General features: G+C 44.4%; 1 protein-coding gene across 4 annotated transcripts in view; it reads left to right on the top strand.

The window, feature by feature from the left end:
• CYFIP2 (cytoplasmic FMR1 interacting protein 2) overlaps window positions 1-26,437 on the top strand; it is a 125,201-nt gene extending 98,764 nt beyond the window's left edge. For all 4 annotated transcript variants that reach the window (XM_046666411.1, XM_046666410.1, XM_046666409.1 and 1 more), the window contains 5 exons: window positions 15,271-15,343; window positions 15,789-15,883; window positions 19,362-19,600; window positions 21,149-21,296; window positions 23,570-26,437. In XM_046666411.1, the coding sequence (XP_046522367.1) occupies window positions 15,271-15,343; window positions 15,789-15,883; window positions 19,362-19,600; window positions 21,149-21,296; window positions 23,570-23,737 (723 nt within the window). In that variant the 3' untranslated portion in view covers window positions 23,738-26,437. The remainder of the gene's footprint in view (window positions 1-15,270; window positions 15,344-15,788; window positions 15,884-19,361; window positions 19,601-21,148; window positions 21,297-23,569) is intronic.
• Window positions 26,438-26,920: the final 483 nt, after the last annotated feature.

Below are 26,920 nucleotides of genomic sequence, written 5' to 3'. Positions count from 1 at the left end.
AAATACCCTGTTGTCTGAGCCCCATTCCACTCCAAGGAAAACAAAATCTATTTTTTTTTTTTGAGAAAGATTAGCTCTGAGCTAACATCTGCCACCAAGCCTCCTCATTTTTGCTGAGGAAGACTGGCCCTGAGCTAACATCTGTGCCTATCTTCCTCTACTTTATATGTGGGATGCCTGCCACAGCATGGCCTGACAAGTAGTGCATAAGTCCACACCCAGGATCCAAACCAGCAAACCCTGGGCCGCTGAAGCATAATGTGCAAACTTAACCACTGTGCCACCAGGCCAGCCCCAGAAAACAAAATCTTTATAAGTGGGCCCAGGCTTTTTAAAACCTCCACACTTGATTGTAATGTGCAGCCAGGTTGGAGAATCACTGATTGTCTCTTCTTGAACTAGTGTTTCCAGGGTTAGTCATTGATGTGTCCTTGTCACAATTCTTGCCATATCTGCAGACCACTGGTCCTGTTTATTTACATAATATTTTTATTAACTTACTTTTTTAACTTAAACTTATTTTAAGAGGAAACTTTATATCACTTCTCTTAAAAAATTCTCTCTTACTACCACTAGAAAGCAACCAGAATAATAAATTCAATCAAAATGAAGCAAAGTTGTAGGATTCCAGCTGTTGCCTGCCCAGCCCTCTGCAGCTGAGGCCTGCTTCCTCTCTCTGTTAAAAATGGGGATTAGCAAATGTTAGAGAGGTGTTAACTCGTGCTGGTTCCGTATGGAGACTTGTTCATTAAAGTTGTCAGAAAGATGGATAGGAAACGGAAGAGGAAATAACTGTCTCACAGTATGACTCACTGTCATTAAATACCATTTCCCTGTACCCCCAGTTCCCACCCTTTGGGACATGCCACCCTCGGAAGACATTGACATGCATTTGGAGGGAAAGGCAGAGCTACTTTCTAGGCAAGTTTCTTGGCTGTGGATCTCTCCCAGTTGACCAGACATGGTTCTGATCCAGAATAACAATTCTTTTTCCCCTGGACAATTCGAGGGGTGGGGGAAGGGGTGGAGGTGAGACATAGTCATGTGTAGCATTATTCCAGTGAGGCACAGATTGGTGGGAAAGACCACACGCTCAGAGAATGAGATAAGATTAAATTACTGATTTATTTGCCAGGGCTACAGAGAGCTCCTGGAAGTGAGGGGCCCACAGAGCAGGAGCAGATGGAGCATAGCTCAGCTGAGCTTTCTGCTGCACCTGGAGTCCCAAATGAGGGGCTGGAAGCTGCAGCTCATACTTTCTGTACAAAGAAAGGTCATGGTGGATGTGGGAAGCCTAATTTCCTGCCTGCTCCCCAGGCCCTGTATCCTTGGGGCTTAGCATCAGCATGCAGAAAACACTTACACTAACAAGTGATGTGCATCCATATAAGGAAAGGTTGGCAACGCTGGGCTCTCTGGCTAGGCCCTGTCCCCCGAGGCCCCTCCTGCTGGAAAACTGGAATGGGGATTCCTGTGGGTGCTCAACCTCAGGTTTTCCGCTCATTTCTCTGCATTCACTTGACAGAGATACTGCAGTAGTATTAACATTATTTATATTTTGTTGCTTCAAAACCCAGCACAAAATATTATTTAAGAAAATGTTGCTTTGAGATTGGTTTGATGATTCCTTTTAGGAAATCAGCTGAAAATAGTGCATAGTTTTTCATCTAGGAGCAGAGCCTAAAGGTAGTCTAATGCTGTTCTCCATGAATCTGACATGCGTAGGATCACGTGGACCCTGTTTTTTAAATTTGTATCCTGAATCTTTGTGGTATCCTTTAGCCTGGAGAAATCAAGTCCCCAGTTAGCCTCATAGACTAAGTGAGTTGGGAACTCTTGAGGTTTTGTGCTATTTGATGGGAATCCCTCGTGGTCCATCAGTTTTAAATTAAGAATAATATGAAAGAAACATTTTAAGACTGAAAGCGATGCCAAAATAAAATACTCGTCCCTGGTAGAATTCCGATGTAGCTTCCTTACAATGAAATTTTTTTGCATCCTGATGCCAAAAACCTCTTCACTTTTGCTTGCTATTTGACGAAGAGCAATTTTACAGAAGCTTTTGGTTCTTATTAATCATCTAATGATTACTTCTCCCATAACCATAATACCTTGGCGCTTGCCCTAAGCAATAGGAATGATAAGCATTAGTGTGGCACCTGGTAAGTGCACAAGTTACCAATTAGCAGTTGTCACTCATCAGCTCCTCCTTGGGAGGACCCTCTGCAGAAGCACACGGCAGTTCGCAAACGGGAATCACTGAGGTCCTTTTATAGAGCAATAGCTTCATATTCATACTGGAGAAAACTCATTATGGTTGGATCCTGGTTCCCAAAAAACATGTTTAAAAGAAACGTTTGAAGAATGACTGTATATCATATAATGTTAAGAAATGTAGGTGATCACAATACTGAGGTGACATAGAAGGATGTCTTTGTTCTTAGGAGTTGCATGTGGAAGTATTTAAGGCTGAAGAAATGCAGTGACTTCAACTTATTTTCACATGATTCAGTAAAACAGAAAGAGTCAAAGCAGATATGGCAGGTGTTCACTGTGACTCTAAATCAAGAGTATAAAGATGTTCACTGTTCTTTCAAATACTTTATATGTTTAATATTTTTCCTAACGTAAATTTGAAGGGGAAAAAGGAAACTTCATCATGGAACCTGGAAAGTTAAGAAGAAAAAGGATCACTGAGCAGACAAGGTCACGATGTATAAGGAGGAAGGAAAGTTAGGAGAGTTTTTGGTTTTTTCCAGCTACTTCTGTTAGTTGGTGAGATTTATTCTTGGTAACATATGCCCAGGAGCTACTTTTGACCTCATTTTTTAAATTTATAGAGGCATCTGCTAGCGCCAGACTCAGCCTCAACTCTCATGCTGCCCATCTCTTTGATGTACCAGCAGGCAATATCAGTTCAGGATCGTGGAACGCAGATGAAGCTAGGGAAGCCGGCCAGTCCAAATTAGAAGGGGGCCACGCGGGATTTGCGAGTGGTCCTGAGAGAACACCAGACACCGCTGTCGGCTGCCCTCTTCCCGTGGGCCAGGGTCGGCAGACTATACCTCTGTTTCAGGGTCTTCTAGAGAAAAAAAGAACCAATAATGCCTTCTTCCTGTGCTCAGTTTAAGAGGATTGTCTCAAGCCCAGCATCTTTGAGGGTTACTGCCTTTCCCTTCTTGCTAAAGGTGGAATTTGCTAATAGATAAAGCATTAGTGGATAAAATGACAGCTGATTTTTCAATATAGCAGTGAAAGGATCTTCATACAATTATAAATCAGATCATGTTACTCTCCCGCTTAAAGCTGACAGGTGGCTTCTCATTGTACTTAATGTTCTAACTCCCAACTTTGACCCGCAAGGCCCGGCGAATTCAGGCATGCCTTCTCCTCCAGCCCCGTCTCTTATTACCACCCTCTCCCTGGCTGTGCAGCCCAACCACACAGCAGACTGAAGGTCAGGTTACAGGTCGAGAAACTGAGGCACGCTGAAGATCTGCAGCAGGCCCAAGGTGTGTTTGGCTTCTACCCTAAGCTTGTTACATTTACCTCCTTGGTATTATAATTCAAGGGTCACCAAGAGGACCTCCCCCAAAACATATGCCTCCCTGCTACTTTCTCTCACGGTGTCTGAAAGTCTCCTCTTAAAGACTCACTGCATTGATTTGAAATGTTATCTGATCTTTAAAAGCCCCACTAAAGTGCAAAGCCTGCTGAGATGGGTTCGAGAAAGAGAATGCTGTGAGAGCATGTACTTTAGTGGATGTTCATTTATCAAATCATTTTGAACGGTAGGATGGTCACTCAGGAAAGGGTGTAGGGGCCAAAAAGACTCCTCCAGGCCAAAAACAACCAAAAACAGACCAAAGAAAAACATTAAAGTAGAAACTCTGCACCGCACGTGATGAGATGTTCGTAGTATACACGAAGTGATAAAAATAGATTACAGAGGAGTAGGTAAATTATATCCCATCCTTATTTTAAAATAGATGCTTCAGTGTTCTTTGCAAGGAAGAATGCAGCAGGATAAACCTGAAAGGTTATCAGAGATGACCCCTAGGTGATGGAATTATAAATTTTTTCCTTTTTAAAAAAAATTTATATTTTCTATTTTTTCAAAAATAAATATAAATCCTTAGCTAACAAAAAGAACAGGGCTAGAGTAGCAATTATAAAAACCTGTTTCCTGGATCTAATGTACTCTAATGTGCCTCTAGGTAACAAGACTATATTGTATACTTAAAAGCTGCGAAGAGAGTAGATCCTAAATGTTCTCACCACCACCACCACAACAAAGTGGTAATTGTGTGAGGGGAAGAGTGTATTAACTAGTCGTATTGTGGTAATCATTTCTCAACATATATGTGTATCAAATCATCACATTGTACATCTTAAACTTACACAATATTATAGGTCAATTATATCTCAATAACGCTGGAAAAAAGAACCCATATCTACTAAATTAACAGTTTTTCAAAGGATAGCCTTTGCCCAGAAAGTGAATTAAGTATTGGGTGCATTTCCAGAAGAAAATGACGAATGTCAAGTCAAATAATACACGTAAAGTAACTAAAATGTTGTTGTTGTTGATGGTCTTGGAAATCAAGGATAAAAAATTTGTAGCTTTAGTGCCACTTCCCCTTTTCTAGGCCAAGGCAGACATTAATAATCGATCCTGCTGAGCCCAAATGTGGTGCCAGACTTCTCTCCAAAAGCAACCACTGCCTCATAATCATGGTTGGTACATGAGATGACCCCAGGGCCAACACTAGCACATATGTTGCCTGCAGGCCAGTCATCAACAGGTATCCTTCCTCAAGATGGTTCACCTCCTGCTTTTGAAATATTATCATCGTATATTGATGATAATATTTTTTTTAAATAAAACTTTTTAAAGAACAAAATACAACTGCCAGAAAATGATTACATTATAAACAAGCCATCTCTCACATCTATATGTTTGGCTCCCTGTAGGATGGGATGCCCTTGGGCAGTACACCGTCCGCAGAAGCCATTCACAGCAGCCCTGGGTGATACTTTTTTGTCATCTCTGTTGGAAATCAATCCTCCTCCCCTAAAATAAACACAAACCCTGACAAGTTGGTATCCTTATCTCCCAGTGAAAGCAGAGTGGTCTGAGACCCCTGGACACTGCCCGATTGCCCTGACAGTCTAGCACTGGACTTTGTCCTGCTTTGGTATCTGGGAGGCAACTGAAATATCCACTTGCTCTTGGTCAGATGCACAGTCCAGCATAACAAGGCCATATAGCAAGGCATAGGACACTAACGATGTTATGAACCAGTCAGCTGTTTCCATTTCAAAGCAGCATGATGGAAGGAAGACCCTGGATCTTTGTTCCAATTAAAACTCAGACGTAATTCCATTTTTTGTTCCAGACCATGAATTTGCTGATTTCACATTCCAGTGATTTGCCATGAACAGAGCTCCCTGGGGCCTTTGCTGTTGTATTGGCCACATTGCAGGCCCAGCCTTTCCCTCCCAACACCCAGCATTTTGGGTGTGTAATCTAATGATTCTGAGGGAGATGTATTCTAGGGGACAGGGCCCGGTGGGCCTAAGAAGTAAGGGAAACTCAGATGGTGAGGACATTTACCACCCCACAGGTTCTAATTGGCTACGTAGAGTTTTAAAATCAACAGTCCCAAATTGAGACTTGCTACATGCCCAGGGGAATCCTCATGCCTTTGTCCCTCTCAGGAAAGATCAATGCTACATCCAGGGCTGTAAAACTCAGCAAGTGGAGCAGAATGAAAGAGCAGGGTAGGGCTGGATTTGGAAAAGATGATTGTCCTGTAGGCCCCGTGGCCCACTTACAGATCACGCCAGGCCTAGGTCAGCAAGAGAATCCTGAGAGGCCTCAGCTCCAGTTTTTCACCCATTTCTTCAATTAGTAAGAAGTATCGCGGTATTTACTTATACTATGCGTATTCCCAAAGAATGCACCGTGCCTTGCATTAAAGACATCGTGTCACTGAGTCTAGAGAGCGTTACACAGAACAGGACCAAAATGGTATCGAGGCGCAGAGGAGAAGGCAAGAGTGGGTCACATTGGGTCGTCTCGGCCTGATGTCAGGTTGATTCCAGGCGCTCTAATGGAAAGGGCGTATCTTTGGATTTGGAAACCCCGGGTTCCAGTCTTGCCTCTATACTTGATCGCTCTGAGACTCTGGAAAAGTGATTAAATCTCTGAGCCTTATTTTCCATACCCTAAAAAGGCTGGGCCTAAGGATCTACTTCCTAGAATCTTTGTATTAAATGGGGTAATGAATGTAAAGTCCCCAGAGCTTAATAGGTAGGCCCTCAGGTACCAGGAGTCCCCTTTCCTCCTCCGCCACAGCAAGGGGGCTTGGCCTCATCCCATAAGCCCCGAGAGCCTGGCTCCTGCCTGCCTTCTGCCCCACCAGCCACCCCTCACTCACAAGCTGAGCCAGTGACTTCCTGCTCTCTTCATAGCAGCCACCTTGACTTTGATCTTATCTCCCATCTATTTGCAGTTGTACCTTTCCTGCTCTTCAAAACCCTGCCCATCCTCTCAGGCCCATCTCAGAGCCATCCTTCCCTCATTCCCTCACTTCTCTTACGCAGCACACACTTTATCAAATGCCTGTTCTCTGCAAGGACCTTGGTGGCGCTTCTCCGAGCTCCGCATCCCCAGAGCCCTTTTTTGCCAACTTCTCTTGCACCTAGCGAGTCTGTTCTATTTCCCAGTCACAGGTGTCCTTGGCTGTCTTCCCCCACTGTAACGTCACTTCATTACAATCTAGTTTTTCCTGTCTTACCTGTCATTGTGTTTCCTGCAGCATCCAGGCCCCTCTGCAGCAGGTGGAGCACACCGTCCTTGTCTCTGTGTCTTGGGCGTGTCTGTCAGCTCCCAGAGCAAGCACTCAGTAGATGTTTGCTGAACTAAAGGAAGGAAGGAGGAGGTAGCACCGAATGCACAGGAGTAGCATTCTTCTCCACACTTAGCTCGAAAAGAGGCCTGTCATCCTGTTCAGGTTGTGTGTTGGTAGACATGGAAGTGCCCAGAATTTATCAGTCTCCCCTTGATCTCATGTGGCACTTTGCACCTTCTCTTTGGTCTCATAGAGGCAGAGGAATTGAAATATCTGGAAGGGTCTGGCCACCTTGAGAAGTGCCCACCCACACCTAGCCTGGCACTTGTGTATTTCCTCCCCCTGGAGTCAGTTTCCATCCTCCTGCTGATGATTCCCAAGTTGGGGTCCACTCCCCAGGCTCTGCGGGGCCCCAGACCTTATATATAGTTGCCTTTTAAGCATCTCTTGAATGTCTACAGACATCAGAAGTTCTCCTTGCCCAGACCTGATCTCAGATTCCTCCTGCCTGCATGCTCGCTGTGTCCTCTGAGCCCGTGAATGCTCAGCATGGACGTCATTCCCTTCTCTCTGCCCTCACAGCCAGTCTGTTATTGGGTCTCCCATTTCTGCTCCCCACTCTCCATCTCCTTTGCCACTACTCTGGGCCCTACTATCTCTTGCTTGGGCCATCCCAACACCCCTTTCATGCCCTGCCATCCTTTCTCTCTCACCTGCAACCAGAAGGTGAAACTGCAGGACTGATCATGCCATTTCTTTGATGGAACCATCAAGATAGCATCCAAGTGCCTAAGTGAGGTTTACAAGATCCTTGCTCATCTGCCTCCTGCTTATCCCTCCTTCCTTATCTCATCACCTTCCCCCAGCACTGATAGCTGCTGTCTGCCCCTCACCCATCGTGGTCCCTCTTGCTTTGGGGCCTTTGCACATGCTGTTCCCCCTCGCTTGTCCAACACTCACTCCTGGTTCAGGTCTGAGCCGAGCATTTCCTTCCCCAGAAAGCCTTCCCTATCATTCTCCCCAGAACCCTGGGCTGGTTGCCCCTCTTGTGTATTCCCATAGCCCCCATGCATACCCCAATTGTAGTATTGACTAGAAGTGCCCGTTTATTTGTTTTCCTCATCATCTTGGTAAGGACCGTGCATCAGGTCTCCCTCACTTAGTGTTTTATCCCTAGCACCTTGCAGGAGACTTGTGTGTAATAGATGCTTATTGTTTGTTGAATGAATAAATGACTTAATTACTGTTCAGGCTATAGCTTAGTCAGAATGAAAGTGTTCAAAATTCGGCATGTCCTTGTTTGATCTCTAGATAATGTTATACCTGGATTCTCCATATTCTTCTTGTTGGCCTCTCATATCAGACTAAATGCAGGGCCTGAGTATGGCCAGTCTCTCCGAGAAGACTCTCTCTCAATCAGTGTTTCCATGACATATGAAGCACTGCTCTGATTCTCCATCAGAAGCACAGACTTCAGGACCCTGGGCTGGGGCGAGATTAGACAGCTCAACGTGCAAACAGGTTGGTGGGCGCCCTGAATGAATAAGGGCTCTGATCAGTTTTTAAAAAGAAAACCTGTAGACTGAAGGGGCTTGGAAGAATCCTAGAAGGTGAAACTTGAATGTGTCTTTGAGGGATGGATAAGAATGAACGGAGAACTTTGGTTGGAGGATCAAGAAAGAAGGAATTTGTAGGTATAAAGTGACCACATGAGTGGTCTGGTTATTTACCGTGGAATCACAATGGCAGATCTTCAAAACTTTGTTGTCTGCGAAGAAATTGTTTACACAAATTCAGGATAGGAGTCACCTCTGGGAGTTGGGGAACAGAGGTTTCAGTAATTTCCTGTCTCTTCAGCTAGAAGATGAAGACTCTTCATTCTTCTTCAGACTGCATATATATGTCACAATTTTTTGTGTGTAAAGAATGTTAGTAGCTATGACTAGAAACCCACTAAACAAAGCAACAAATGATGTGATCCTATCAGATATGAGTGAGGGTAAAAAGTTTCTTAGGTGGTAAGATTTTAAGTAATTTTCTCCTGTTTCTGTTTGTGATAATTTTACCCTTTTTTTCATAACGTGTATGTATAATGACAGGGAAAAATATTTCAAGCTTTCCAAAGCTTGGACTGCATGGGCTGCCATGGAAATGCAGTGGGTGTGGAAGTGAGGTGGCCCCGGGTCTCCATATCAGCCCATCTGCTTCCTTATTGCTGGGTAGACCTGATGAGGAAACTGCACCTTTCTGAGCATCTCAACAGCCTTGCCATTGGGTTGGGGTCGTGAGAGCTACCTGCCTCACAGGATGCTCTGAAGCACAAAGCCGACAATGGGTAAAAAGCGCCTGGCACATAGTTAGTGCTCAGTAAACGCTCATTCCCCTCCATCCCTGAAGGACAGAGCGATTATGTTGTGACAGACTCTCAGTTCTACAGAAGGATCCTTAGAGACCATTTATTCCAATCTCTTCATTTTGTTCCGTTAAACTGATCTTAATTGCACTTGCTAACAAATCAAATAATCAGATGAGCTTATGATGAAAAACATCATTCTTGGCTCCACTGCACCTCTCCCCACCTGCATCCCAGTCCCCAAGGCAGCCTGTTTTAATGATTTCTGTTTTTGGTTCTTCCACTTGTTACCACCATAATGCTTAATAATATGAGGCTAAACTATTCCTCAATTAGCAACTGTAGACAATACTTACTGACTCCCTAGCTGGAAAGATGAGATTTTAGCTCATTTACATCTCTCCCCTCTCTTCCTCTCAGTATTGGATTATGTTACTTTTTACTTCTGTTGTTTTCTCATGTGATCATAGATAATACACTTACACCTCTGTTAGTTTGTTTGGTAACATTATTTAGTATCTTGACTCCTTTCCATGGAAGAGGAGGAAATTAACACTCCTGACTTCCGCTCCTGACGTTTAACACCTCCTGCTTCCTGTCAGCTACACTTTCACTTTTATATCGTCACAGCTGTAATTTTTGTAAGATTTGTATTTTGTTCCGCATCTTTGATTTCTCCTTAAGTGTAGCCTAAAAAACGGAAAACAAAAACAACTACCATTTGCATTATTAAACCTATGCAACTCTTGCTGGATCAAGTGGATTTTATTTCCTTCCCTCTGATTCCAGCATCTAGACCCCAAAAGCTCCTTATTTTAAAATTGAGAATTGGTTACTTTCAGAGTTTTTTTCAATTTTTTTAAATATATGTTCAATGTAGAAAATTTAGTAAATACATACTTGTGAAAAACGAAGGAAGAGAGAGAGGGATAGAAAATTAAAAACACCTGAAAATCTTACTACATGGGACATTTCTTTAAAATACTTCACACTGTTCATACAGAGCGATCAATAACATTGAAGAGAAAATACTTCCCTTAATGATAAGGGGAAACACCTAGGCTTCTTTAAGAAAACCCAAAATAGGAGAGATCCTGTTCTAAGTCTCGATTCCCTTCACACCACAGGCATTCAACTTTTATTCCACATACTTACCGAGCATCTACTCTGTCAGGCACTGTACTGACTATTGGGAATAAAATATGGTAAAAAATGGACACTGTCCCTACCTTCATGAAGGTTACATTCCAGTAGGGGGAGGTAGATATTAATCAGATAGTGACACGTAGGCATGTATAATACAGATTGAGTTCAACTACTGAAAAGGAAAAGAACTTGGTTCTTTGTGGACACATAGCAAAGGAACCTGCACATGCAGGGAGGTTGTACAGGAGTCCAGGAAGTCTTCCTGGAAGGAATGATGCTTTGAATTAAGATCTGAAGGAAGAGTGGACATTTGCTAAGCAAAGCGGGTAGAGGAAAGAGGTTAGACAGCATTCCAGAGAGAAGGCAGAAATTCTGTGATGTGTGCACAGATGGTGCATTCAAACAACAAAAAGCTGCCCCGGCTAGAGCAGAAAGAGCCAGGGGGCAAGTAGGGGACAAACCTACTCTCAGTGCACTTCACGGCTGGATAGGTTCCTGGGCAGAGTGGAAGGCAAAGTGTGGATCCTTTAAGATAGGGATTAGACAAGAGGGAGGTCAGCTATTGGCATAGGTGCCCACAATGGAAGCTTATGTGGATCCCCAACAGAAGCCTTTGTGTGCTCCAAACTGGACATTTTTGTCAGTCACAATGGCCTCATCTAACTAACGAATGCCAAACGAATACCTTCCACAAAAGGTGTTGCAGAGTGTACAGCCACCTCATTATGCAAATGGCCACATAGTTCATCCTCTGAGACCTGCCAGGCAAATGCTGTCCCACCTCTATTGGGAAACCACATTCTTCTCTCTTTCCTCACCTTCATCAACAAGTGGCATTACAAGGTAGGGAGCACACAGGAAGCATGCCAACAGGAAGAGACACCCCTCCCCCGCCCCACCTCCACCCAAGCCTCTGGTCCTGCAGTTTGCAAAACTGCGGTAAGAGGGTGGAGGGGGCAGTGCAGAGGGGGATAAATGGACCACTCTTGTTTCCCCCAAAAAATCTGAAGTGGAAGCTCATCGCGTAAAATGAATAAAGCAGCAGCATTGCTCTCCTTGTAGAGGACCGGAGCCTTCATCCCCTTTCTCCATCCCCTAAGTGGCTCCCAAGATCGATTTTACTCACATTAACAAAATAGAAAGTTGATAGTTCGTGCAATGGGCAACTTTTCTAGTAAGAAGACATTTCTAGGAGCAACTGAAATTTTTGAAGGAAAGATAAGAAAACTTGGCAGTGGAGCCTTGTGTACCAATCCTCTGCATGGGATGCTTCTGTAGTTCCTCATTAACTCAAAAGAAAAGCCAGACTCCATCCCATGCCTGTGAGGCCCCATGTGATCTAGTCCCTCCCTGCCATTGGGGCTTCAGACTGTGCTATGACTCCCTGCATCGTTATAGTTCAGTTTACTGTCCGCCCAGAGTTTGTGCACTGGAATGCTCTTACCTCATGTCTACATGGCTGGCTCCCTCACTTCATTCCATTCTCTGCGCAAGAATCTCCCCCTCAAAAATGTTTTCCCTAACCACTGTCTCAAGTAGAGCTTTCCCCACTCCCAGTCACTCTCTAGCTTGTCTGTTGTGTTTTATCACAATCTGAAATTTTCCAATTTGTTTACATGTTTTTGTTTGTCTCTGTCAACTAGAATGTAAATTCCATAAGTGCAAAGATCTAGTCTAACTTGTTCAACATCATATCTGCAAAGCCCAGAGCAGGGCCTGGTGCTCAATAAATGTTTGTTGGATGAATGGATGTAATAGCATTCTCATACTTGGAGGATAGTCATGTGGATAAATAAATTCATTTATTCATCTAAGAAACATATGGGATAACAAATAGTTGTTCATTTAATAAGTAATTATTGAGAAACTATTATATTCTAGGCACTGGGACTAAGCGGCAAAAATAGAAAAGGCGTCCCTACCCCTAAGAACATCATAGCATTGTGGTCAAGGTGGAGAGAATCAAGAGACATGAGGACTAATTGGTCATGGGAAGTGAAGAAGAGAGAGAAAATGAGCCCCAGGTTTTAGGCTTGGGCAGATGAGGAGGTGATTGTGCCCTTCTCTGAGGAAAGAAACCACAGGTGAGAAGGGAAGAAGGTCAGCTTTAGAAATGTTGAGCTGTGGAATATCCAAGTGGAGATAATCTAGCAAGGAGGTGGATGTCCAAGTCTGGAGCTTGAGAGAAGTCTGGCTGGAAATACAAAGTTGATGAATCAAAGGCAATGCTTGTAGTCTTGGGAGCAGGTAAGACAAACCAGGTAGAATAAAGTGAGGAGAAAAAGGAAACAAAGTGAGACCTTGGTGAAAACCAACATTTAAGGGCTAGTTAGAAGTCAAACCTGCTAAAGAGTCTAAAAAGAAGAAACTAAAATGATGGAAAACAGCAGAACTCATTGTCGTAGTAGCTGAGGAAGGACAGTGCCTAATAGAGTAGAGATGCCATAATAAGATGAGGACTGGAAGGTGTCCATTGAACTTGGTGACAGAGCAGTCCTTGGTAATGTTGGCCATTGCCGTTGCCATGATGCGATATAGCTAGAATGGTATTTCTGTTTGCTGTGGAGAGAAGTAAAGACTGGGAAATGGAGAAAGATGTAGAAAACTCTTGTAAGGAGCTCATCGCTGAAAGGAGGAGAGAGGAGTGCCTGAAGATACTGGCTAGAGAAACACATTCATTGATGCTCTGGAGCAGAACAAAGATCATGAAAGGAAACTACTGGGAGGCAGCCTTGGTGTAATACAAAATCAAACTTTCTAACCATTATCATTGTTCAAAAATGGATTGCGCTGCCTCCAGTTCTGTGCTGAGCTCTTGACTACTGGAGGTATCAAAGAATAGCCTGAATGTTATATTAAGAAAAGAATAAGATGTTAAATCAGTAATCTTGGCTTCTACCATAAGAATCTAGAGAAAGAAAAGTAAATTACACACAAAGCAGGCAGAAGGAAGGACATAATAAAGATAAAAACAGAAATCAGTAACATTGAAAACAGAAAAACTACAGAGAAATATGAATGAAACTAAAAGCTAGTTCTTTGGAAAAAATCAATAAAATTGATAAACCTCTAGCCAGACTGACCAAGAACAAAAAGAGAAGACACAAATTACCAATATCAGGAATGAAATAGGGACATCACTATAGATCCCACAGGCATCAAAAGGATAATAAAGATGTACGACAGACAACTCTGCCCATAAATTGGATGAAAGGAGCCAAGTCCTTGAGACACACAAACCCTCAAAAGTCACTCAGGAAAAGAATCAATGACCTGAATGGTCCTAATTCAGTACCATTAGTACCTAATGGTACTAAAGAAATTTTATACCTAGTTAAGGAAAAAAGAACTTCCCACAAAGAAAATTCTAGAGGCGGATGATTTCACTTGTGAATTCTACCAAACCTTTAAGGAAGAAATAATGCCAATTCTGCACAATCTCTTCAGAAAATAGGAAAGAGGGAAACTCTTCCCAGCTTATTTTATGAGGTCAGCATTATGTTAATACCAAAACCAAAAACATTTATAAACTGCAAATCAATGTCCCTAATGAAGATAGAGTAAAAATCCTCAACAACAACAAAAAAAATGGCAAATAAAATCCAGCGGTACTTAAAAAGGATAACACCTCACAACCAAGTGAGGTTTATCCCAAGAATGCAAGCCTGGTTCAACATTCAAAACTCAATCAATAGAACTCACCATATTAATAAAGAATAGCCTGAATGATTAATAAGCCAAGTCTTCAAGTCATGTGATGCGTCAAAGGATCTAACTTAGAGCAATGAGCAACAGGTTATTTGATTCACTGGTTAGGAGAGAAACAGCTTAATTAAGAAAGGGAAAATTTCCCCTCTAGCTAAGAGACTGAGAATTACAGTCAGTCAGATTAGGCAGGTCCCTCTGAAGAGTTCGCTTGTCCTCCCTCTGCTGTCCTCACTTCAAGGACTGATCTGTAGTAAGAAAGGAGGTTGGGGGTTCCCTTCTTGAGCAGCTGGCCTATAGATTTCTAGGATGATCATGTTCCACCCATGCCTGGGTAAAGAAAGCCAAGGACGCTCACAATCCTGATTTTTCTCAGATGCTTAGGATCCAAGAGTGTCAGAGTTGAATGAAGCCTGGATCTTACCTAATACAAATCCCAACAATTTAAAGAAGAAAAACCAAAACCCAGTAGAGGGTGGCTTCTCTAGGTCCCTGTCCCTAACCCTGTATTCTGAAATCCAGTGATCATGAGCTGGTCCTGGGGCACTAAGCCCATTAGACCATAGCCTCTAGGCCTGTCCTCCCCCAGACTTTTCCCTCCAACCTTTGTGATCTATGTTTGCTTTTAAGCTTGCTTTTGTGCATGACAAGTCACCATCAAAACCTGTCTGTCCTGGGTTTTAGTCCCTATTCTCTCACTAGGTGGAGTCTTGTGTGGGGAAAACCAACTAGACACGAGCCTTTTCACAGAATCATCCCGGATTAGTGGGCTGGAGGATTGGCCCAGCTACCTGCTTTGAACCCACAGGCCTCACAGTCAACCAGATAAACACAGTCTGGGGCCCATCATCTGTTTGATCCCACTGCCACTCATTTGAATTCTTCAACAAATTTCTTGTAAGATTATAATGAAAATGTATTATACTCATTATGTGCCAGGGACTACCCTAGGAGGCTAGGCATTCTCTCACTTAATCCTCACAACAACCCATTAAAATAGGTACTATTCTCATCCTCATTTTGCACATAAATAAATAGACTCAGAGAGGTTAAGCAACTTGCCTAAGATCCTTCAGCCAGTGAGTGAAAGAGCCAGGATTTGAACCCAGGTCTGGCTGATGCCAGTGCTCAAGTTTTTAGGAGTGAAAATTCTTCCTGGTTTAAAATGAAATTGATTTTCTCTTTGTTTCCCCCCATCTCTGTTTGCAGTCTCAGGAGGAAGTCTGTGATTTGCTCCATGCTGCACCCTTCCAGAACATCCTGCCTCGAGTCTACATCAAAGGTAAGAAAGCGCTAACAGCAGCTCAGTAGCCAACTTGAGTTTGAACCTCATGCTCACTTAGTCCTGGTAAACTCAGATCTCCAGTCAGAAAGGGGGAAGGTTAAAACTTTGGGCAGCCATTGAATAGTCAGAGGATGGTAGAATTGGAAATGATACTCCCAGCCTTGTTCCTTGTTCCTTCTAGAACATCCCTAGTTTGTTTCTGTCTAGCCTTATGGGGAACTCACCACCCCATGAGGTAGATGATTCCATTGTTGGACAGAGATAATAGAACATTTTTTCCTTGTAGTGAGTCTTGATCACACTTGCCAGCTCCAAGAGAAGGTTCTACACACTTCCTCCAAATTTTAGAATAATACATCACCAGGTCCTCTGAGAGCTTTTCCTCCCGCAGGTGCCCTGGCGTGACCTGAATCTCATTTTCTGCCTCCTACTACTTTTGCAGAGGGGGAGCGTCTGGAGGTCCGGATGAAACGCCTGGAAGCCAAGTATGCCCCGCTTCACCTGGTCCCTCTGATCGAGCGGCTGGGGACCCCTCAGGTAGGATCCTTCTACCGTGGACTCTGAGATCCAAAGGGAACTTCAGAGGGAGAGCATTTGGTCTAACCCCCTCATTTTACAGGTGGGGAAACTGAGGCCCAGGGAGAGGTAGACAAAGAATGTCTGACACCACAAAGTCTGTCAGTGGCAGGGGCAGGTCTGGAATGAGATTTGCTGACTCTCAGGCCTGAGTTGTTTCTTCTACCCCCTGTATCATCCTTCTTGCCAAGAAAGGAGGCAGTCAGACAAGTATCTATTATTTCCCTGTTAGTTATCAAGAATTCCGCTAAGTTATCTCTCAGAATTACAACTCCACACCCTGTGAGCCAGCAGTTCACTTCTGGATATCTTTGCTAGAAAAACACTTACAGGAAGACAAGATGTTTACTGTAGCATTGTTTGTTAAAGCAAAAACTGGAAACAACCTAAATGTCAACCAGTAAAGGATCGACTAAATAAAATGTGGTAAAGTCATCTAAATGCTAAGTACTCGCCATATAATAATGAAAAGGAAAAATTAGATCTTGATGCATCCCTGTGGATAAATCATAACACGTGGGTAGGTAAATAAAGCAAGTTGCCCTCCAATTCATAGAGGATGGTGCCATTTTTATTTTTTTAAAACACACGCAACAAAACCACATAAGTAAAACTTTTCCTAGAAAATCATACACGCCTCGTTCATAATGGTGGCGACCTCTGAAGAGAGATGAAAGAGACAGAGTTGGGGGGATCAAAGGAGATTTCAGCTTTATCTGTAATGTTTAATGTTTTCAAAGGTGAATGAGCTCATGTGTTAATTCTGTAATTGAAGCTAATTTTTACAAACCTGTGCCAGTCGCTGTGAACATGGAGATGAGTAAGACAGGACCCCTGTCTTCAGAGAACTCAGAGACTCTGCAGGGAGTCAGGAAAGAAGAGAAATGGGGAGAAAGAGAGACAACAAAAAGAATGTGGTTCTCCTGTAAGTTGCTTTAAGCAAGCTGACATTTTGGGGGCACCAGGGGAAGGATTCAGGAAGAAGAGAAACAGGGCACTGTGGTGAAACAAGCCAAGCTGATTTGTTTTGTTCCCCAAAGCCGACTGTTTAAGAGGTTTAGCATTCAAATCCATTCTTGGACTTGCATTCCAGCCGTCCTCTCTCCTGTTATCACAAAAGCGTATGAGTCTGAGGACTCATATCCTCAGCAGAGGGCAGAAGGCAGCCTCTTCTCTGGGAAAACGTGGCAAATATTTGGAGCACATTGCAGAGCGCGATCTGCGAGGTGTCACGCAATGACCAACCCTAGCAGACCCCCTGCGTGCCACCCACTTCCTACTGAAAACGATGACTAGACGTTGAGTGGCATTTGGGTTCTTTGAGTCACCGCAGACAGAATTCAGATGCTGTGGCGTGCACACATTTTCCTTTTTGGTCTTCAGGGGCTGAAGAGAGGAGGTCCTCTAAAGATTTCCTTTTAGGGAGAAATCCCCCAAGCCAGCAACATATAAATGTGTCTGCTCCACGGTTGGTGTCATCCTGCAAGAATCTGGCCTCTCGCACCCAGGGTTTGGCGTGTGTTTCCAGTTAGAACACTGAATTCCTCCCCTGTTCCGGTGAACCCCATTTTTCCTTGGAACTGATAGAAATCTCAATTTATCAAGTGCTGAGTATTTAACAAACAAAAGCCTAGACATTCTGCCGGAGAGGAAGTGCCACTTTTATAAATCTCCCAGCCCTCAAGGAATACTAGTCTAAAACGTAGATGTCCCAGAGACCAAAGAAAAGTTAACAAATTGTTGGTTTCTAAGCTAGCTGGGGTTCAGTGGACTAACGTAACATCTCGGTCAGTGACAGCGTGAGTCTGCTGCACATTGAAAGCCAGGAGGCGTTCGCAGTATTGCAGTGTTTGCATTTGTTTCTGGGACAGATTGAGGTGGCCAATTTTGTTTTCCAGTGCTGTCATGGAAAGAACATTCTGGCAGGGGTCCTTGTTCCCCCTTCACCCCTGAATTGTCACATAATCTAGTGCTAGACAATTCGTGTCTCAATCTCAGTTCTCTCATCTATAAAATGGGCTAATCGCTGTTTTGCCTCCTTAGTTGGGGTACCTTACATGGTCATTAAGATGAACAAATAAGTACAAGACTTCCAGAAAACACACGGAATTATATAAAGAAGGAGTATCCAGATACCAGCCTTCTCCAAAGGGTACTCACTGTATCCGAGTCCTCCAGGCAGAAATTGATTTTCGCAGATGCTTTTTCTGTTCCCTTGTTAACTCAGAGAAGAAGGACAGAGACAATTCATAGAGGAGAAGTCGCTCTGTAAATTAGCTCCCTCGGGAGACCTCCGTCTGGGCTGCTGACCCCATGAGTGCCTTGGGACCTCCCATTCTCGGAAAGCAGCTCTCGTTAGCTTTGTCCTTAGATTTGGAGACCTTACTTTGACCTTAGATTTTACTGTCTATCTCTCTATCTTACGTGGCAGATAGCTTTGGAGCTCTCTGCTCCTAGACATTTTTCTTCACAATGCAGACAGTAATGTGTTCTGATGTGCTCGTCCAGCCAGCTGATTATTAGAGATGCAGTAACCAGAAGACGGTTGAGAAGCCAGTGTAAATTATTAGTGGAGATCTTTTACAAAGGTCAGAGGACTTCTAATTGGAGGGAAATAAGTCTGTAAGTCAATGGCAAATTTTGAAAGAGTGACATACACTCACGGTAGCACATTCAACTGTACAGAAGTATTTAAAGTACAAGGTAAACATCCCACCTGATTCTCCAAGCCCGTCTGCTCCCACAGCTGCTGTTAGTCCTTCTAAAATGGTTTACACACACACCCCACGGACAGCTTTGTGTGTCTGTTTGTGGGATTGTGTGTTGTTGATATCTTTTAACAGGGTTGCAGTATACATCCTTTTCTACAACTTACTCTGTTCGCTTAACAGTTTAGCCAACAGATCTAGACTAACAGGATTCAAATCCCAGCTTTACCACCCGCTGGCTGCCTCTCTGAACCTTAATTTCTTCATCTGTAAAATGGGGATGATAATGACCCCTACTTCATGGGGTTGATGTGAGGAATAAATGGAGTCAATACTTTTATCAAGTACTGAGAACAGAGCCTAGTGTATTACACACACTCGGTGAGTATGAGCTAGGGCAGTAATAATAGTACAGTAGTAATAATAATCCTGGCAGTAGTCTATCTCAGTCTTTTCAGTGGCCTCTAGTATTTCGTTACATAGATAGATTGAAATTTTTTTAAACTATTCCTCCATGAATGGTATTTACTTCCCATTAGGTTTTACTTAGCACAAGACTTCACTGCTGCTGCACTCAGGTTTGTAAAGTTAGCGCCCTACTCTGGGCAGACATCAGTCCTGGTGAACGGACTCCAGGTGCAGCCAGCTCCAGGGTTCAGGAATCTCTAGTGAGGGGTGGAAGATGGGGTCTGAGATGAGGATAGAAGGTTTACACACCCTTCCGTTCCCAGCAAATCGCCATCGCTCGAGAGGGTGACCTGCTGACCAAGGAGCGGCTATGCTGCGGCCTGTCCATGTTCGAGGTCATCCTGACCCGCATCCGGAGCTACCTGCAGGACCCCATCTGGCGGGGCCCACCGCCCACAAACGGCGTCATGCACGTTGACGAGTGCGTGGAGTTCCACCGGCTCTGGAGTGCCATGCAGTTCGTCTACTGCATCCCCGTGGGGACCAACGAGTTCACAGCTGAGTGAGTACCCCCAGGGAAGGCAAGGTCACCCCTCAACCTGCTTGTCCCCCAAGAGGCATCAGGCCACCAGAGCTCAGCCAGAGAGGTGGACGGGGTGGGCTGCCCAACAACTGTTTATTGAGCATGTACTGCGTGTCGGTCACTGCTGGGTGCTGGACATGCACCAATGCTGAGCAAAAGTAGACAGTTTCTGACTTTGTGGGGTTTATGGGGCCAGGGGGAGACAAAAAACAGATGTAAGGTGCACCCTTTGAGGCTGCTTTGCAGGAAGGGCAGGAAGGGCGACCGATGCCCAAGAAGAGAGATGAGTGGGTTAAAGGAATTTAATTCACAGACTAGAATTGAGCTTGAACATTGCCTGGAATTCAGATCTTAGAGGGGAGAAGGGGACATTCCAGGAAAAGCAAAAAGTCGTTGGAGGCAGAGATGGAGCATGTGCCTGTGAGTGTGTGCATCAGGGCCTCTCTTTCTGAGACTGGAAGCTGAGCAGGTTAAGTGGGCAGGAGGGAGCTCTGGTGAGGGTTTGTCAGTAAGAACCTCACTGTCCACCTCACCCCCCACAAGACTCCAGGGTTCATAGAACAAGAAAGGCTTCCCTGGCGGAGTCAGGCCCTAACTTGCCCATGGTGGCCTGGCTCGTGAGGCCTCTCCTCCTGATAAACAGGAGGCCTTTAAGAGTAACCCAGTCCTGTCCCCAGAGAAGACAGACACAGAGCCCAGTTCTTCCTTCGCTCACCCAGCTACGCCTCAAGAACAGAGTGGTAAAGAGGGCATACAAGGCCTGCCCTCCAGGAGCCCAGAGCTCTAGAGAGGAAGCACATGAGAGCCAGAGAAGGCTTCTTGGAGGGACGGCGCTGGGACTGGGATAGGAGGCTGTGTCCAGAGCAGCTGCTGGGGCCGCCCTTTCAGTCCCAGTAATGGGGAAGCCAGAAACTCTGCCCAGTCTAGGCTGTGGCTGCTGCTTCAGGAGAAAAAAACAGCAGAGAGATGAGTCCATAGCCTCCCAAATTGCTGGTGAGGGTTGGGGGCCTGCAGGCTGAGCTTTACCAGGCCCAAGAAGACTCACAGCCCCCTCACGCCAGCAGCATCAGCTCCTGCGCCCACCAGGCCCCGTCCCTGTCCTCTCAGCGTGCACTGGCCAGTTGGTCTCCTGGTTTGAAATGGCCCTTCCCCTCACAGGTGTCCCTCTGGCTCCATTATGGAGCCAAGACAGATTCTCCTTTGATTTGCCCAAAATAATCAGCCACATAAATCTGAAGGGCTGGTTGGATTTTTTCCTTGCAAATTTGTCTTCAAAAGTAGTTTTTCTTACATCAGTGGGGTGACAGGCTGACACCCCTTTGCAGTTAGAAGGGCTTATCATATAACCACAGTCCCTGGAGCAAGTGAATCCACACTTGCAGCTTCATTTGTATCCATTTTACGGATTAAGAGACTTGGCCCAGAGATGGGCCCTGCTCACTCGCTGTACTCCTGGTCCAAGATGAGGGCCCCTGCTCCCTCCCTCCCCTGCCTCTCACTCCAGCTGCTTCTTTTCCCCACTCCCAGGCAGTGTTTCGGTGATGGCTTGAACTGGGCAGGCTGCTCCATCATCGTCCTGCTGGGCCAGCAGCGTCGCTTCGACCTGTTTGACTTCTGTTACCACCTGCTAAAAGTACAGAGGCAGGACGGGAAGGATGAAATCATTAAGAATGTGGTAAGCAGCTCGTGGCTGGGGCCTGGGAGATGGGGCCAGGCCTGAAAGCAGGCTTTCACCTGAAAAGGAGGGTGAGCTGCTTATGGAGGCCAACACCCCACACTGCAGGTAGGTCCAATGACACTCAGCAGCCTTCTCATAGGGGGACCTTCTCATAGGAAGCCATGAGTCACTTGCTCATAACCCATTGGGATGAATCAGGTCACCTGCAGGGCAGGGCTGGGCTCCAGACCTGAAATACACCCTCCCAGTGCCAGTCACAGTCTGCTGATGCTGCTTCCTCATCTGCACAAACTTTCACTCAGTGCGAAAGTTGTGCAGGCGCCGGGATGGGAGAAGCGCTGTCATGGGGTAAGCAGGGCTGCTGTGGGAGCATCGAGAGGGCTGTCTAAACCTGGCTGAGGCCGCCGGGAAGGTTGGCCAGGGAAGGCTTCCTGTAGCGGTGATGCCAGGGCTAAGTCCAGAATGACCAGCAGCAAATAGCCAGGCAGAATATGGGGTGAAGGTTGGGAGAATGTTCCAGACAAAAGGAACAGCCAGAGCAAAGGCACAGAGGCGTGAAGATGTATGGCTGGAACAAAGGGTGAGTCTCCGGGACCAGCTGAGAGGAGGAAGAGGCAGAAGCCACCTCATAAAGGATTTTTTTTCCGTTATGGTGGAATATATATAACAAAATTTGCCATTTTGACCAATTTTAAGGATACAGTTCAGCGTCGTTAGGTGCACTCACATTGTTGTGCAGCCATCACAAACATCCTTCTCCACTACTTCTCCATCTTCCACGTCTGAAACTCTGTACCCGTTAAACAGCTCCCCATTATTCCCTCCTCCCAGCCTTCGGTAACCACCCTTCTACTTTCTGTCTCTATGAATTTGACTACTCTATGTACTTCAGATAAGTGGAATCCTATAATAATTGTCTTTTTGTGACTGGCGTATTTCACTTAGCATAATGTGTTCAAGGTTCACCATGTTGTAGCATGTGTAAGAATTTCCTTCCTGTTCAAGGCTGAATAATATTCCATTGTAGATATATTACACTCTGTTTATCCCTTCATTCATTAATGAACACTTGAGTTGCTTCCACTTTTTGGCTCTTGTGAATAATGTTACTATAATCATGAGTATACAAATACCCGTTCGAGTCACTGCTTTCATTTCTTTTGGGTGTATACCTAGAAGTTGGAATTGCTGGATTATTTGGTAATTCTATTAATTTTTGAGGAACCAACCTACTGTTTTCCATAGTGGCTGCACCATTTTACATTCCTACCAGCAATGCACAAGAGTTCCAATTTCTCCATATCCTTCCCAGAATGTATTATTTTCTGGTTTTTTTGATAATAGCTATCCTAATGGGTGTGAAGTCGTATCTCATTGTGGTTTTGATTTGCATTTCCTTAGTGATTAGTGATGTTAGCATCTTTTTATGTGCTTACTGGCTGTTTGTTTATCTTCTTTGGAGAAATGTCTATTCAAGTCTTTTGCTGACTTTTTAATTGGATTGTTTGTTTTTTGTTGTTGAATTGTAGGAATTCTTTATATATTCTGGATATTAATCTCTTATCAGTTATATGATTTGTAAATATTTTCTCCCATTCCATGGTTTGTCCTTTCACTCTGTTGATGATGTCCTTTGATGCAGACAGGTTTTTAATTTTGATGTAGTCCAATTTATTTTTTCTTTTATTACCTGTGCTTTTGGTGTCATATCCAAGAAGTCATTGCCAAATTCAATATCATAAACCTTTTCCTCGATGTTTTCTTCTAAGAATTTTATAGTTGTAGCTCTTATGTTTAGGTCTCCAAACTATTTTGAGCTAGTTTTTTGTATATGATGTAACATAAGGATCTAACTTCATTCTTTTGCATATGGATATCCAGTTTTCCCAGCACCATTTGTTGAAAAGACCATCCTTTCTCCATTGAATGTTCTAGGCACCCTTGTCAAAAATCATTTGACCGTATATGGAAGAGTTTATTTCTGGGCTGTCTATTCCATTGTCTATATGTCCGTCTTCATGCCACTAGCACACTGTTTTGATTCCTGTAGCTTTGTAGTAAGTTTGCAAACTCAAAGAGTTTTATCACCAAGTTAACATTTGATTGCTGACCTCTGAGAACCCATAGAAGGCCTTTAAGCAGGAGAGTGACATGATCATTGAAGCATCAGCACCCTGGACCACACCCTCACTGAATTCTTCTCTTGCTCTTGATTTATTTCTCTATCCCCTCCTCCCACCCCTAACCTGCTCCTCCCTGTCCTGCTACAGCCCCTGAAGAAGATGGCAGACAGAATTAGGAAGTACCAGATTTTGAACAATGAGGTTTTTGCCATCCTGAATAAGTACATGAAGTCCGTGGAGACAGACAGTTCCACCGTGGAGCATGTGCGCTGCTTCCAGCCCCCCATCCACCAGTCCTTGGCCACCACCTGCTAGGCGGAAAGTCCTGCAGACCCTCAACCTGGAGAGGGAGAAGAAGCAGGAGAGAGAAGGCCACGGCCAGCCTGCAACAGGGTCCGACTGGACAGCGTGTGGGACGGACCTAGAAGCAAACAAGAACCTCCCCAAACACATCTACACCCAAGGGCTGGGCCTGTGCATGCTCTCCCATGACATCTCCATGGTGGTTTTTCCATAGTGTAAATGAAAAAAAAAGAAAAGAAATGGCAGTATGTGCTTTTTTCTTCTTTTTTTCCTCAGCTGTGTTAAGAGCCCTAGTTTCACCCTTTCTTCATCTCATGGCCCCACCCCACATCCTTGGTTGTTTCCCAAGATGTGACCTCCTGCCCGGTGCCCACATGTAACCCCAGGACTGAAGTCTCAGAGATCATGAAAAGGGTGTGGCCATGCCATAAAATGTCAGCTTGGCCTGATGGGCATGTGTCCACTTGCTGGCTTCTTCACCTCCTGTGGCTCCCTCCCTCCAGTTCCCCAGGTGGCATCTCCTCCTGCTCTGGATACCAGAGATTCTACTGCCAAGAGTACTCCTGGACCAGACACTGAGCCATAATGTACAGAGAATGAGGTTCCTGGTATTGGTGCCGTGGTAGATGTGTTGGTTCTGGCCTTCCATAGAGTCCCAAAAACCACAGGGCACTCCTAGAGAACTTCGAAATGCATTCACAACTGTATCTCACTGAGTGAAACTGGGGTAAGAAGATGGTCAGGCCTGCTGTTGAAGCAGTATTTATGAACACAGCCAGGAATTCCATGGCCCCAAAGAGAAAGCTCTTCAGCCGTCTTATCAGCTTGATGGTGCGATGGTCCTTTATTCATTAAGCAAATACTTAGTGAGCACCAAGCCACATAGGGCGATGGACACTGGGGATGCAGCATTGAACAAGTCAGGCATGTGTTGCCCACAGCATTAGCTGGCGACCAAATTAGGGACCACCTCTTTGCCCAGACTCTCTCATCAAGGAAAACTCCCATGAGAAAGAAAATATTAAGGAGTTATTTTAGCAGAAGCCAGAAATATCTTGGGATCAAAGAGGTAAGGGGTATAAATAATATTTGTCAGTGAGTTCTTAATACTAAGATACTCCCCCAAAGAGGAGTCCTGTTTTAGTGAATCAGGACTTTCATTGTCCTAAAAGATTCTGAGGACGTTTTATCTTTTGCTCTCAATTTCCTTAATGTTCCTTAACTTAGATTTTGAGGTATGCGGCGTATCTCACAGGGACAGTCTACTTCCATTTCCCAGACTGAACCAGAATTCCTTGCAGAATCTCCCACTAAGCTTAGGACGGAAGCCTTTGGGAAGTGAATGTCTTATTACAGAGCATCTCATCTTCAAAGGGAGTCTGTGACCCTGAGCTTGTGAGAACATATAAAATGAGACATTTGATATTTCTCCCCAGCCAAGGGAGGAAAAGAAAATAGAGCAGTAATGGTCCCCTCCCTCAGGGAAGATGAACGGAAATGGTTGCTATTAACCAGATGGCCCGTTTTAACCCCATGGAAAGAGCACGGAAGTGTCCGTAGTAAGAGATTTGTGTAATGTATTCATGCACATCAGGGAGGAGAGAGAGGGGGATCACCAAGTGTGGTCCAAAGGCCACCAACATCAGGACTTCCTGAGATTAGCACATTTGAGGCAGATTCTTGTGCCCCACCTCAAACTCACTGATTGTGCGTCTCTTGGAGTAGGGGCAGGAAATCACTTTCCACAAGCTATCAGAGTTATTCTGTTCCACGTGGACGTCTGAGGACCACAGCTATAGAGGTTCTCTCCACTGCTAACCTTGGGCTTTGAGCTCCCTCTGAGCCATGAAAGAAAATATTTGTAGGGAAGGAAAGTGGTTCGGAGTGGAAGCTGGCAGATCCTCCTGTCTGGAGCTGCCACTTCCTATTCTGACTTCTTATCTTTTCCCTGTTGATGACCATAGATGTGTCCCAAAGGCCAAAGGGAGAGTTACAGCACATGTTAGAAGTGCACAGTAGAAAATGCCTTCAAAACCCACATAAAACCTCTCAGCTCCAGAGCCTTCCAAATCTTCAGTCCTGTCTGGGAACAGTAGCTCTTTCAGATAGATGACCAGCTCTTCAGTCCTAGAGTTCATTCCAAATCCTTGACCTTTGCTTTTGTGGAGATTTGCATCATCCATTTGATGAGATTGCTATTTCAAGAACAACCCACCCTCCCGCCCTGCATTCAAAACCTTGAGTTTGACGTCTGGGTAGAATCCCATTATCCTCAAGAAGGTTAATCCCAATAAATTGAGGTCTTCACCTTCTGGAGGGAGACGTTTCATTTCCCTGACTCGCCAGCAGCATTTATTTATGAACCCCGACTACATTTAATATTCTTTCTTTCTTGGTATTACTGCCCCAGTTTTGATTTTTTGTGTGTCTTAAGAACCAGGAAAAAAAAATCTTAGGTTTTAAAAAGTTAAAAAAAAAATCTGTTTCAGAAACTGTCAAATGTACCATATTTGTATTAAGAGTTGTTGGGGATTTTTGTACAATGAATTTACATTTATTTATGGTGACTTATATTTACGCTTGTGATCAAATAATGATGTTAAATTCTTAAATCGTATTTGCTATGCAGCTGAAGATGATATTTTGCTTTGTATTTTGGGGTACCTGTGTTGAGTTGATAAACATTTCCATCTCCATTAAAACTGCTTCCAAACTAGTGAAACCAGCGTCTTGGTCTTGATTCTCGGTCGTATTCCAGTCCTAGCTGATCTGTGGGCCACGTTAAGACTAATGACTAAGGAAACAATCTGAAAGAGAATGGGAGGAGATGGAGATAGAGCAGGTCAGTGCATCCCAGATGAATGGTTTGTTTTGCTTTCTCACTGAGGGAATTGCCTCTTTACAAATTGATGTGCACTGGGCAAGATTTAGGAGATGCTTCCTGCGCTTAGGGATTTCACAGTCTCGCTGAGTAACTCTACACCCTAGGTCTCCAGTTTTAAGAGGAAGAATAGGAACTAGTGTTTAATGAAGCCTGATGTGTGCAGACATGCTAAACCCTATTCACCCATTCCTTTGCATCAACCGCAGTCACTGTATGTGTTATATCCTCACTTTGACGAGAGGCTGTACCGTGTGTTTGTTTTCACAGTTAGTAGGTGACAGCTGGGATTTGAACCCAGTTCCAAAGCCTGG

Source organism: Equus quagga, chromosome 7 (assembly GCF_021613505.1).
Source record: "Equus quagga isolate Etosha38 chromosome 7, UCLA_HA_Equagga_1.0, whole genome shotgun sequence".
Classification (NCBI taxonomy): domain Eukaryota; kingdom Metazoa; phylum Chordata; class Mammalia; order Perissodactyla; family Equidae; genus Equus; species Equus quagga.
This window is presented reverse-complemented; position numbering and strand designations above follow the sequence as displayed.